Source organism: Columba livia, chromosome 1, assembly GCF_036013475.1.
Source record: "Columba livia isolate bColLiv1 breed racing homer chromosome 1, bColLiv1.pat.W.v2, whole genome shotgun sequence".
Classification (NCBI taxonomy): domain Eukaryota; kingdom Metazoa; phylum Chordata; class Aves; order Columbiformes; family Columbidae; genus Columba; species Columba livia.
The window spans coordinates 140,516,468-140,530,888 of record NC_088602.1 but is presented as its reverse complement, the minus strand read 5'-3'; the positions used below and the strand labels follow the sequence as shown (position 1 = coordinate 140,530,888).

At 42.3% G+C, this 14,421-nt stretch overlaps 1 protein-coding gene across 4 annotated transcripts in view; it reads right to left on the bottom strand.

The window, feature by feature from the left end:
• Nucleotides 1-14,421, bottom strand: part of ETV6 (ETS variant transcription factor 6) — a 140,206-nt gene that overhangs the window by 79,855 nt on the left and 45,930 nt on the right. For 3 of the 4 annotated variants that reach the window (XM_021297349.2, XM_065033707.1, XM_005509512.3), the window contains one exon: nt 13,217-13,346. In XM_021297349.2, the coding sequence (XP_021153024.1) occupies nt 13,217-13,253 (37 nt within the window). In that variant the 5' untranslated portion in view covers nt 13,254-13,346. The remainder of the gene's footprint in view (nt 1-13,216; nt 13,347-14,421) is intronic. The other variant, XM_005509513.3, reaches the window with a different exon arrangement.

Genomic DNA, 14,421 nt, shown 5'->3' with positions numbered 1-14,421 from the left:
CACAGCTCATCTCACTGTCACTGTTACCTTTGATGGCACTCCCAGTCCCTACACTATATTTCATTCGGCATGATTTTAAAACTGAGAAGGTGTAAAAAATGGGAGGACTGTAAATGTTCTAACTCTTACAGACACTGAGTGCTACCTCTTGTTCCTATTTTGCTGAGCTCCAAGGCTTTAATCCTGCACCAAACCATGAACTTCTTCTACTACATGTGACCCATTCACCACTACCCCACACTGTGCATTGCACCCGAGAACACCACGAAGTGGAAGTAGAAAATGATTCCTGCGATTTGGTTACACTCACTTTCAACAAGTGAAAACCAGCAAGCAAGCTGTAAGAGCAGTGATGAAATAAGCCTCATGTATTTAATAACAATATTTGTCACCACTGTTAGTATTTAAAGTATTTAAAGAGCAGTAAAAAAAAAAACAAAAACCAACCTTTAATAAAAAGATCAAGGTGCCTCAAACACACCCAGCACCACAGTAATGACTACCTAGAGTAATGCGGCTAAAAGCCCAGAGGTAATCAGACCACTAGGGAAGTTTCCAAGGAAGTGAGATACTTCTTTGTTCCCCATTTTTTTTTCTGTGTATCTGTGTACAGGGGGAGAGTTCCTGACAAAATGCCTTCACTGAAGCACGGAGAGGAAGTGAAAGCCAGCAAGGAGGTTCAAAACTGAAGAAGACATATTGCTTGGAAGAAATCATAAAGAAAGAGAGAATAGGAAGGAGGAACTTATATACATAAAGGGAGATTTCCCCACTAGGAAATAAACAAGGACCCACTCGAGTGGCAGAACTGAAATGAGTAACTGGTTTGTGGACCGGCAGGGACTGGGGCTACTTCCTTCTGCACTACCGAGAAGGAGGAAGTAGAAAGGGAGAAATTCTCAGTATTGCATAAAACCAAAGAGGCAGTCGTTCCTTCATCTCTCTTCCCCCAAACATTGGCCAAGTAAGTAGAAGCACCACGCAAACCTACACGTTTACTCTCACACACACACACTCTCTAGATAAAACAATGGCAGCTGCTCGAGTCAGTGAGACAACTATCCCTTTCAGTGGGTCCAGAAGGTCATGCTTTTTTCATCTATTAAGCTGGCTCAACAAACCATTTCTGGTTCATCCCCAACATTTCCACTTAGGACTTGTGCAAATTTAACTCACTAGGGTCAACCCCTGGTTGTGCTTTCTGAACCCTGCTTTGCCACCACTATTTTTGTTGTTAGTGCCCAGAGTGGCAGAACCTTGAGCTCTGGACTGTGTGGAGGAAGGGTTTAAATATCACAGAATCTCTCTGCTGGCTTGAGTTGATGGAAATGTTCTTTAAAGCTCAGCATCAAAGCATTCACTTTATAAGCTGCAAGCCTTGGTTCTTGTGCCAGCAGCGACTTCTCCCCATAATTAATTAATACCGTATTAATTGTGCATGTTCCACAGGCCTGTTGAGGAGGTGTGGCAAGGCCTGCACATGCAGATCAACCTTCAGAGTGCAGTCAAGAGAGGTGCACAGGAGGGAGAAGGTAAAACCCCTTCATGTACCTACAAAGGACAAAAGACTACAAGCAATGCGCTCAGGGGCTACGCAACCAGCGCTTGAGGAGCGGCACATGCTGAGCTCCGCCATAGCATTCCAGCAAACAGCAAAGGATAAGGGCGAGGAGGGATCTTCCACCAGCTGCACCCTTGTGCAATCTGTTCGGCTCTGGGCCAGCTGGGGGCACAACCACTGGGCCAAAAGCAGGGGCCCATGGCAGCTGAGCACCCTTGCACGTAGTAGGGGCTTGGCCACAAGTCATAAGATCCTGTGAAATCGCTGGAAGGAGAAAGGGGGAGGAGGAGGGAAAGGGAGATTATTTGACCTCCTCTCTGCTGTGCTGGGCAGCCCCCACTGACACCCAGCGCTGGGGAAGTTGCACCCTCCCCGTTCCAGGAGCTTTGGCCATGATGTCACCAGTGCTGTGCATGGCAGGGCACCCACCATGGGCACCTCACCCTGGCCCCAGGAAAACTAGGGACAAGTGAGTAAAGAGGATGTCCCAGGCACAAACACCCCCTGTGAAGAAGCCCATCCCCAGACATGCCTCAGGATTTGGCTGGAGACACGTGCCCATCAGCAGCCATGCAGGACACGCTAGCCTGCAAGCAGACCCACAGACCCTTCCCTCGCTGTAGGACAGAAACCAAGGTCTAACTGAGGTCTCAGCACTGATCAAGGTGATTTATGTAGCAGACTTACCCTCTATAAAACAATCAAGCTAGTGGACACACTTATTTTCTATTGCAATCTGAATGACAGGTACAGCTGGCCTGAAATCTAACCTGAAAAGACATTTTCACACTAGCTCTCGCACCAAATTTATTCACCTGTATAAATTTCTGTGTAGGTAAATGATTACTTGTTTGTTCTGAAGGTACTGTGCATTTGGTGTTGTTAAAAGAACAAGGAAAAGCAGGACTGGCAAAGGAAAATTTTAGCAAGACTCCAAAGTAAGAGGCATGAAATTAAAAATACATGAAACAGAACCATAAAAAGGGGGGAGATAACATAGAAAATTCAGGAGGTTTTTATAAACTGACTGTAGAAAATACTCCCAGCAAGTTACTTTTAGAAAAAAGGAAATTTATGTTTAACTATGAATTTGCTACAGTGCATCTACAGTAAACATGAAAAAATGCAGCTGAAGATCATGCTATTTATCCTGAGATGACAAGGCACCTTAACAAACTATACACAGAAAGAGAAACACTAAAATATAGGCACACAGTAAAAACCTTAGGAGTTCTGCTTAAAGCAGGTAATACTTTTCACTCATAAGGAAGGCAGAACACAATTTATGCTTACCATATAAAAAGGACTTTTTTTTCTTTTACAGTGTTTTGAGAAGGATAAGCAGAAATAAACAGACATCTAAACTTCACATAATTAAAAGTACAGATGCAGATTAAAATCTTAATTTGTGGAGGTGAAGAGCCTATGGCTGCCAAACCTAAGACTCTTACCCTACACTGTCCCTTTCTTTCAACAGTTTGAAAGAAAAACTAAACAAATCTCCCTACATTTTTAAAAAATAAAAAGGTAGCTATTTATAGCTGCATTTATTGGAGCTGTTTCCTTATCAGGAAGTATGTAGCTGGGAATTACTGTCTGCCTACATCGGAAATTCTTTCTGGGATACAAAAACCCAAAAAGGAAATTTCCCTTCAAAAATATTCTCTGTTTTTTTTGCTGCTGGTGGGTTTAAAATATGTCAGTGCTCTGACCAGGTCACAGCCCCTTCGGGACGTTTGTTCTGCAAACAAGAAGCTTTAAGACACCTGAGGGAAACGTAAAAAAAAGGCTTCTAGAGAACTCAAAGCGGGAGAATGCTGAAAACATATTAATAAGTTAATAAACCTTTTTTGCAGAACGCTGAGATAGTGCAATTTCATTATCAGCATTATAGTATTTTCCTCCAAAATTTGTGTTTTCTTCGAGCTTCCCCTTCCCAGAAAGCATTTGCAAAATTTATCACTGGCAAAGAGCTGACTCTCACAATGCTTCCTACACCTGGTTTGTTCAGACCAGGTCTTCGTTGTGGTCAGTGTAGTTGTCAGACCCTCCTGACTGACCTCCTCTCACCAGATTCATTGCTCCCCTCTCCACCCCAGGGCATACCCAATAGTCCGTAGCCCAAAATTACATGAAACTACTGCTCTTCTTTTGAGAAGGGAGCGTGTGATGCCAAAAGCCCATATCTGGATCCCACCCCTTCTGCATGTCACAGTACCACGACAGGGCAAAGGCCACGTAGGGCATGGATAGAATATTGCCTGCCTACAGGAGGTGGGTCCAGTTTTTTGCAGCATATGCAATCCAGTAACTCTGGGACTTCAATAGTGAATCTCCAGCTACAAGGACCCACCCAGTAAACTCTCAAATAGGAAGACTTGCACTATCTCTAAATCAAATCCCATAACTCTGAGGATTTTGCCACAGAAGTCCCTCACCCTACCTCTCCACTGATTGCAGAACACCCCATACAATGTCTGTGGGCATTAAATGCAGGAAGGATATGCTGGTTAATCACTAGAGATGTTAATTTCATTTTAACTTGTCATCATGCAATTTAACATTTTAATTTTCTGGTTTGTATATTTGCCACAGAGCTACTTAATTCTGCTGCCAGTGCAGAATGGGCGCTTTTTTTTCCAGTATATACAAAAATATACATATATTCAAAATATACAAAAGCATATGGAGATCAAAACCAGACAGGCACATGCAGTAAATAAAGCAGGTTGCTTAGGGCTATTCCCAGGGTATGATTTTTATGCATAAAGACTCACAAACAAAGATTTGAAGCTGAGCAAGTATCCCAATGCTTTGACTCTAGAAAGCCAGTCAGTGGTGACTTTATTAACACACAACATCACCAACCATATGCTTATTAAATATATAAATAACTCATAAGTTTTTGAACAAAGATTACTGCTACATTAATAATAGTGTGCTAGCCCTGCATGAAACAAAGTTTACATGAGGAGCGAACACATTCAAACTTACTCATTCCATAAAAGACAAGACAGTGCACAAGCACCCAACAACAGTGGAATAGCTGATGCACAATGCTTCCCCTTCCCAAGTATCTCTGGAAAATTACCTTGTGAAAAGGCTCTTGGCTGAGGTGTTGGATTGGGCCTCCCAATCTGGAGGGAACCATTTTACCAAAAATGGCTTCAAAAAACTTACAAATCATTTAGTCTTTCTGCTCCAGCAGTAAAATAGGGAGTTGTAAAATGAATGTAAAAACCTGTTTAATGGAGATTCTGTCATGCTGTATTTGTTAAGTATGACGAGGAGTGCCAGCACAGGGGAGAGAAGACATACAGTAGAAAGAACTCCAGTCTCTCATAAAGGACATAAAATAATTCTTTTCTCTGTGTGTATATACACATGACCTATTGTATTAATCCCTGGTACCTTGAAGCTGTAGCAAGTCTCTCCTCACCCACTACATGCTCCTCTAAATGCTGGCCAGTGGTTCTCTCATCCAATATTCAGAGGTTCTACTCTGTTTTTTATTAGGGGAGTGGACATCACATGCGTGCTATGATGTTTCCACAGGGTTTTCTACCACACTTGTGTTTTGTTGCAAGGCGCTTACCACACAACGGTTTGTTATTGTGGAGTTGTTAGTCATGGCTTACACGCAGTTTCTCTTCTGCGTTTTCTTTAATTGTAAGGCTATTTATGAACACTGGGTTCTTTACATTAATTTTATTTCTTAAGAAAAAAACAAACAAAACAAAACAAAAAAACATGGAAGCATTTATAACAACACAAAGAAAAATTAAACAGATACATTTGGGAAGGGAAGAAAAGCAAGCTTATTTTAGGTTCACTGATCTTGACAGCGTCCCTTTAAGACAAAGCTAAAAATGCTTCAAACCCAGCAATACCATAAATGTCCTGCTGCTTTTGCTTCTTTATTCCTCCCCACACTTTCCAGGGGAATTCCACAAGGGATCGTCTTGAATCCCAGATTAAAGCGACATGGCTCCCTTTCCCCTCTGAATAGAGGTGAGTCTGTGTTTTGCAGATTTAAAACCCTGAAGTGAATCTTTCCAAGAGCGTAAAAGACAGGATTAGCTCCACTGGGACTCCCACACTGCAGGCTCTCTGTGCCCTGAAGCGCCGGTCTCCTGCCCTCCTACCTCAGGACTGCTTGACAAGTTCCTACTGGGGCAGGAAGGTTCCCATCCCTTCACTCGCTTCCACTGGGGACTGTCGGCACAGGAAACCTCAGTGTTAACTCTGTCTGGGTAGCACAACCAGGTACATTAAAAAGAAAAAAAAAAAAAAAAAAAAAAGAAAGAAAAAAAATAAAAAAAAGCACTTGACTCTTGAAATACTCTCTCAACAAGCAGAAACCAGCTCACAGCACTGGCCCGACAAATTTTTTCACACTTAAGCTGGATGCCTCTGCCACAGTGACAAGGCAGCAGTAAGGAGCTAACAGATTTAGGGTTCAACTCACCAGCTGTTTACATCAAGGGTGACAACTGAAGCAGCCCTCAGTCACCACGATGCAAACCCAGTGAGAAGGGGCTCAGTTTCCCACAAGTGATGAACAAAGACTGTGACAGAAAAATATAAAGGAGGATTTTCCTGATCCAAAGGCCACAACCTTCACAGCTGAATAAGTAATGAGGTTTCACTCTTCCCAGTCCAACATATTCCAAATAAAGCTCTTTTAAGTGAAATAGCAGTATCTATGTTGTGCCCAGACACAGTGCAAGAGTGAATCTGAGACTGGGCTTCCCACCCATCCAAATCCCAGGTCCGTACAACCACTTCAAAGCTGGTTGAAGATTCACTGTAAGAAACACCCAGGAGGCAAGCTAGAGTAGATGAGTTAAATTCAGATGAGCACATGAGGCTGCCTGTGGAGGAGGCCACTTCAGGTGAGAGGCAAACATAATCCATTTCTCCCTGGCTCATGATTTGCATCCTGTTTGCCTAACAACTGGATGTAACTCACAATCATGAAGGAGACAATCCCAGTCACTTCACTAGGGTTGACCAAAGTAATGGTCACTGAGGCTGATGGGACGGCTGGCTCAGATTTCCACAGTCCAGCCAGCCCATCAGTAGATTGTTATGAGTTGAAAGACCAGGAGGCACTGATGAACAGAGGAAGCAGATGGGCCCTGCCCTGCATAGCTCACTGTATAAACATGCAAGAAAAGCCCGTGGTGGAAGATGAAGATGCAACACCAAGAAAATCAAATACAGCAAAGGGTCTAGTTGTAGTAAGCAGTGCCGCTGAGCTGGTTTAATTTTTTTTTTTTTCTGGTAGTGGGTTGAGATTGGTTAGGAAAGGACTAGCTAGCCAGAGAGAAAACGAAGTACAAGGTGAAAAGGAGATTAGGAGGAAAGGCAAGCATATAAAGGACAGTGAGAGGAAGGAATGAGGCTTAAGTGGCCATAATGTCAGAGAAGAGCAAAGAGGGATCTGGAAGAAGCCAGCCACCTGTGAAAAAAGGCCATTCTAGATCCTACCAAAATCAGTGGGAATTTAAGCACTCATTTCAGTGGGACCAGGATTAGTCTCAGAGTCATTAATTTGGCATTCTGGCCACCTCTCACAGTCCTTTTGTCTTATGCAGCTTTTATTTTATTTTCCCTGTATGTGCGTCAGTCAGTTTTGTTCCACAAAGATCCTTCCAAAACAAATATTTTTATTGCTTGCTGCTCTAAAAGTGGCTTAGGGTTAAGGGCTTTTTTCCCGTCTCACGACATACTTTCAGTTCAATGCATTGAATATTCTAGTAACTAAATAACAATATGCTTAATGCTTCGAAGTGGCTTTCCAGCTGCTAGCCAAAATTGCAGAATAATTAACAGGTGCCACAGGATTAATAAAAAGAGCAGCATAATTAATAGACACTATACAGAAAAAATGGATCCTTGGCAACCCTGACAGTGTTGTTTTTTCCTCCTCCTCCTTCTCTTAATTGTTTCCTGCATTCCTTAATCAAAAAAAAAAAAAATAAAAGAAAAAAAAAGAAAAAAAAAAGAAAACAAAAAAAGAAAGCTGGTGCCCTTAAAACACAAATGATGCATATAAGCAATAATGTGTGATGAGGAGAAAGAAATTTGTAATAAACTGCTTTCAAGAATGATAAATGCCTGCATTTAAAGAACCTGCCCAACTGAGAGCCCAACTGCCTGGCCTGCCCTACTACTCATGTCCACAGTTGGGGCTAATTTAGAAGACTTTTCTGCAGAATGTAGTACACGTAGGGTCACAAGGATTCCAAACCAATCAAACCCACCGGACATGTCTCCATCTAACCAACAGTACGAAAACCAATATAAATAGGCATGGAGAAATATTCCTATGAAGCACTGACTGAAAACTTAAAGCCTTTAATACAATAATTGCAGAAAACTAAAATTACCCTTCTGTCCTTCCTTAATGAGGGCAGTAGAACAGAAAGTAATTAGAAAGAACACATAGCTACTGAAGTAAAAAATGTGATTTGACTAGCTGTGTGTGACCAGCTCTGGATACTATAAGTTCATCAAAATCACCTGTAGCCTGGAACATACCACACACTGGAAAACTAAAGACCAGAACCCAAGTCTACATTTGAAACAAGAAGTAGTCAAACAATTTTACAAATAGGCCCACAGCTTTCCCCACTACCATGACCCCCCAAAAAGTGAGTGCAGTCAAGAACATGACAACACTATAATCCCAATGTAAAAGTTCTCCCCATGAGATGATGCATGTACCCTGACATCTACATTGGGTCATTTTACTCTGAACATCAGTGCAGGCTGTTGGGGATTCAGAAAAAAGCAAAAGCAATAATTAGTTGCTGCCAAGAATAATCGCTTAATGTATATAGAAAACTACGTGCCGTGAGCCTTGCTATGACAATGGGCTGTATGCATACAAATGATGCCGACACTAAAGAAAGAAGAGTAACTAGTTTAGAGGAAGAAATGAACTCCTGATCATGCTTGTATCAACAGAAAACACTGAAATCTTTGCCCATGAGGTTCCATCTCCCTAAACAAACCCACATGCGTCCCCAAGAGAAGATGCCCTTCAGAGATAAAAATCAGACTGTACAAATTAACAGAAACGTGCAAGCAGGAATGCTGCTGCACAGGATCAGAGCATGCATCAAGCTCTTTTTCAGCACTGATATTTCTGTGTCCCTTGTTGAAGAAGTTTTATGTTGAAGGTGATGAAGAAAATCATGAAGCCTTTAGCACATACTTACAGCTGCTGTTGTAGAAAAATGCTATTTTCTCTCTGATTCACAGCATATTAATAGACACAGGGACAGATTCTCATATTCATCTCTTAAATGCTCTATCCTCTATCCAGTGCCAATAACTTTTTACTACAAGGTATTTGCCAGAGCACAAAATAAGTAACTAATGACACTGTACCAGATGAGACAAAAAGATTGGTTTGAATTTAAAAAAAGATAACTTTCTCTCTGTGGTAATATGGAGTAAGTTTCCTTAGAGATAAGGGGTATACAAATAGCTTCAGGACTTCCACCTATCTCAGCATTCTCCATTATGACAATATCTGTGCAGTCACTGTACTAATTTTCACAACTTTTAAGTCTTTGCAGTCGTGTTATTTCCATTTTAGAGTGGGGAAACTAACAAAAGACTTCCAGGGTCACAGAAGGCACCAAGGGCAGAATCTTGTGTGAGAGCTGAACTTGCTTCTCCTGAATCCTCAATAAACATCTCAGTTTTCCCAACTCTCCTTCTATCTGACATTACTGCAGTCTAGTGGAAGCCAGATATGCTTCAAAGCTACCACAGCGTACATGCCAGGGGCACAGAGCAAACTGGAAATCACTGTACTTTCTGACTACGTACCTGAAGTAGATGCAAGCATATTCTTCAGGTCCTCACTGATAGTTTTTTTACAATGCCTGCAATACTCAGTTAGTAGGTAAGAAGTGGCTGATAGGCAAACAAGTGTGTTTAAACGTATGGGTCAAAAGTCCTTCACAGAAAAATACAGCATGAGAGATAACATGACAATAACCAGAAAACAATTCTCACTCTCCCAGAGCTTTAAAGTTAATACTAATTACATTGTACTTCTATACTATGGGAGCAGAGCAGGCTGGAAAGAAAGCGGCTAATTAAAACAAGAAAGGTTGTGTGAGAAGGGGAAAAGTGCCTCCACATCACCCCAGGAAAAGGGATTTCTCCATATATTTTCAGCTGTGTTGATCAAAGAGGAGGAAACCTCCTCTGCATGCTTGCAGCAAGGAGGGATCTGCATTCTACTCTTCTAAACCTCACAGTTCTCTCTTTTCCAGTCTCTGGATCAAATCAGCTCAGCATAGCTGAGACCCATTTGCTCACCAAACAGTAAGAAATAATTTATTACACCAAAGGAAATTGCTCTACTAATTGTCCTGATATTATTATCTATTAGCGCCTTCAGAGCGCTCTTAAACATGAGAAACAGTGAAATTCCTAATAGGAAGGCATAAAACACTGCCTGAATCCACAGAGTGCACTTCGTGTTCCATCTGAAATGTTTGTCTCTAGTTCTACCTGCGCTTGGGCCAACCGCTGCTTTCAGCCACACCGGTAGCAGAGCTCTTGAACTTTCAGGCTGGCAGAAATTAAGATGGATGGGTTAGGAGTGAACTCTGCCTTCAGTTCCGTAAATGTCATCAGAATGTCACAGACACAGAGAATGAGTGGAGACCTGTCCAGCTACCACCTCTGCGCACGGCTGTAAAAACCTCCCGTATCTCCTTGTTGCACTGGAGTGAGGGAGGGTTGAGGGAGGTTATTATGCTTCACCTAATCAACAAAAACAATAATAAGGCTGGAAGCAAACAAAAGCTCAGACCTAAAAAACGCTCAGACTTTGCAAATTCAGACCAAATCTTCACAGACACTACCACAGCCTGAACTAGAAATTAGCTGCCTTGCTTGAATTTTAGGGTAGTTTGAATCTACACGTCTCAAAAAAATTAGAGGGTCCATGCAGGAATTGCAAAATCCCATTTAATACCTCTTAAATCTCACAACTCAAGATCCAAAAGTGGTTAGGTATCTCTATACCTGGTATTAGGAAGACTACTCCTGGAATACCATCTTCAGTTCTGTTGTCCTCACTTTAAGAAGGATATCTGAAGTGGGAAACAGTTCACAGAGATGATACAAAGAGCATTTGAAATCTGGAAGCTTTACAGGAAGATCGACAGCCTTAAGAACCTCTCTCCCTCTCCAGTTTGGCCAAGAAAAGGTTAAAAAGTGACTTTACCTAAAAGCACCTATATCAGGAGTAGTCTTTTGACAATATTTAGCAGGAAAGGAGATAATGAGATCTAATAGTTGGAAACTGAAGCTTGACTAATTCAAACTATAAATAGGGCACTTAAAAAAAAAAGCAAATAAGGAGGATAATTAAGCATTGAGAGAACATCTAGAGACCTTATATCCTCCGCATCGCTGCAGTCTTTACATGAAGAGCAGAAATATTTCTGCATAACATGTTATAGCTCAAACAGATACTGGATCTAAACATGGGAGTTACTGAATGAAGTTCTGTAACTCAAGTTATACCAGAGATCATTTTGGGAATTCATAATGGTCCCTTCTGGCCTACCTATGAATCTATACACCTTAAAGAGTGGTTCTAACAGCATTTGGGTCAGCTGGTTGGTGAAAATGTCTGGGTCACTATTGACTGCATACTGAGCTACAGAATACTATACTGCCATGGACTACAACTAGTAAGGCCATATAAACATGCTTCATGATGTATATGACCTGAGACACTGACTTTGTGGAAGCCTATTCCACAGATATTTCATGATTAATCATCTGTGGTTTTAACATACAAGTCACACTGGTGTGGAAATACTAGTGGGAAAGCAGTCTCCTTGCAAGTTTAAGAAAGTGTCAATAAAAAGAAAAGAAAAACCAAAACAAAAATCAAGGTGAAAGATTGTATCACACCTAAAAATACTGGATAAAAAGCTTTCACTGACAGGAAGCCTCATAATTTTCACACTACCGAGCCTGCAGGCTAGCTGGTGGGAAGCAGACACAGTCAATATCAGGGGTCTCTGCCTTCCTGCCCTGTGCATATGTCAGACCCAGGAGGAAGGCAATAAGTAATTGGGAAGCCAGCCATGAGCCTAGCGGTGGAGAGGACAGGGACTCCCACAGCAGAAGTAAATAGTACTAACTAATGCAATGAAAACAAACAAACAAACCAAAACAAAAAAACCCACAACACAGATCTCAGGGACTGAAAGCCACGTGAGGGAGAAGAGCTGATGGAGAAGAACTGATTCTGTGTTGGGTTTTGTATATCTAAGTTTTGGGCAAAGGATATAAATGCCTTGTAAGTGTGACAGCAAGTCCTCCACAGGCTGGGGATCCAGGGTAGCAGTGACACACACAGACAAGCAGGATCTGGGAGCTCACGGATATTTGAGCAGTGACCAGACACGGTCAGAAATGCTGCAACACCAGCTCTCATGCTCATCAGAAAGCACAGGAAAGGTACGACTTGGGCTACCCTGCACCATAGGCAGAAGAGAGTAAGAGGCAGCAGCAGGCAAAAACATGGCCATGCAGAACACAGCATGGCCAACAAGTGACCTTGCGGCAGAGCAACTCAGTGGCCAGCAAAGGAGCAAGCACAGGACTACAGAAGTGCATCCAGAAGTTTGCATCCAGAAAATGATTGTGCCTGGAAGTCAGCTGAGGACAGGAATAAGAATGTCTTGTGATAAACATAGACCCTTTTTCCCCCTCCCTCTGAAATCCTAAGCTCATTTGTCAGATGGCAAACCACAAAGTTAGGTTTGCTCCTGGCCCTGTTGCTCATTGTCACTCAAGTACCCCAGGAATGTAACACCTGACAAAAGTTTACTTAAAACCTCTTGATTTACATCAGAACTGCTTCCCCTCCAAAAAGGAAAATTCCGCTCTTCCTTGTCCCCATCCTATCTCACTAATTCACCTCTTCATGGCCAACAGCCCTTGGCCTTTCATATTCCTCAAACATTAAATCATCTCAGCAAGGAAGTGCCTGACTCTTGCCTTGCCCCCAGCTCATTTTTGTTCCAATGTCAGTGATATGCCTTCCTCCTTTGCGGCATCCTTTTGTGCACGGCTAAGCTCATTCTTCCTCCTTTCCCACTGCCTCTGTCAGCACACACACTCTGTAGTAGAGAGTCTGGACAACAGGAGCATTTGACAGTGAGACACATAACTATCTGAAAAATACCAAAGGCACAAATGCACTCCACTTGCCACAGTTTGTGAAACCCTGACCTTGTACTGCAGCACATTGCTGAGCAATTCCTATACTGTGGAAAGAAATATAGTATTTCCCATCAAAATAAAGCCTCCACATTTATGCCTGACGTGAGAAGTAAGTAAAATCCTTGACAGGGTGTGCAGGGGATGGGGGGCAATGGTGGGGGGAATAATGTATTGTATTTAAGAGCAATTTCCTTTGGTTGAAAAGAGTATTTAGAAAAATCAAATCATCTAGAGCTTAAAAAAAAAAAGGGGGGGGGGGGAATGTCTAAAGGCAGGGAGCTTCCCTAATCTCTTCCATAAAAACAAACACCTCCTCACACCACCCCGCACCCTCCTTAATCCAAGAACATAAGAAGCCTCCGTGCTGACACTCACGCAGGTGTGCTGGCAGTTTGATTGTGTCTTCCTCCATCCTGATCGCTCGAGGCACTGGGACATGTAGTGGTGACGAGGAAGTGTAATTTGGTACCGGGCTCACTGGAGGTGTGTACGAAATTCTTTCCTGCTGTTAAAAAGAAAGCAGGGTGGGGGGGAGAGAGAAAGAGAGAGGACAACGTGAACTTTGGAACAGAGGTGTGAAACCAAGGCAGGGGAGGGGGAAGTGGGTGGAAGGAAGGAAGTGGGGGCGAATGGCATGAGTGATGCAGCCAGCTGCCCAGGGAGCCATCGAGCATGCAGCCTGTCCACTTGTGGGCAAGTGCTGCACGGGCAATGAGCTGCCTGGCGCTGCAGCCACGGACCAAAGAACTTTTCAGGTGATGGGTTTAATTTTCAAAAGGTCTGTGAAGTTTCCAAGGGTCTTCTCAGAAATTTGCTGAGGGAGGAAAGGGAAGTGACACACAAGTGGGGAGACTCTGAGGGTTTTATGTCAGTGAAAATCTGACAGCAACTCTATGATACGTGCACGAGTACTGTTACAGAGAGCCAAAAATGCAGTCTTGACTAACAAATCAGTCATGATCTGAGCACACTTATTATTTAACACTTTACTCCTTCATAGCATTTTGAAGTCAATAAGCAATTAGTTTTGTCTTTACTGCAGAAAACCACACTACCAGAAAACTACCATTGAGTGATGTATTTTTTTCTTGTATATAGCTAATATCACTTTCTTTTAAGTAGTTTAACTTGCAACCAAATAAGTAAGCAGCACACAGAAAGCAACTATGCAAGGACAGTCAAAGAGAGTGAAAGGGCAATTCGTGAATGTTGCATTAGTTTCGTAATTGTCACTGTTAGGCTTTTATTTCTGAAAACGGCTGCCAAGAAATTTAAGACTGAAATTTCATCTGATCTGATGGGAAAATTCCTCCATATTCTAAGCCCATACTCCAATCACAGCACAAATTATACCCTTTGTAAATAAACACAGCCACAATTCTACAGAAGCATAAAAAAAACCCCAAACATTATCATATGCTTCCTGGAAGGCAATGTGTGTTATTCCCCAAAACCACGCTGCTGACATTTAATGACGGCAGTGCAAACAGCATGGATTTACATCCATATACATAACGAAGCAAAAGGAGCTACCTTCCTTTCTGTGCATTTGCAATAGAGTACATGTGCAGCTCCCCCAC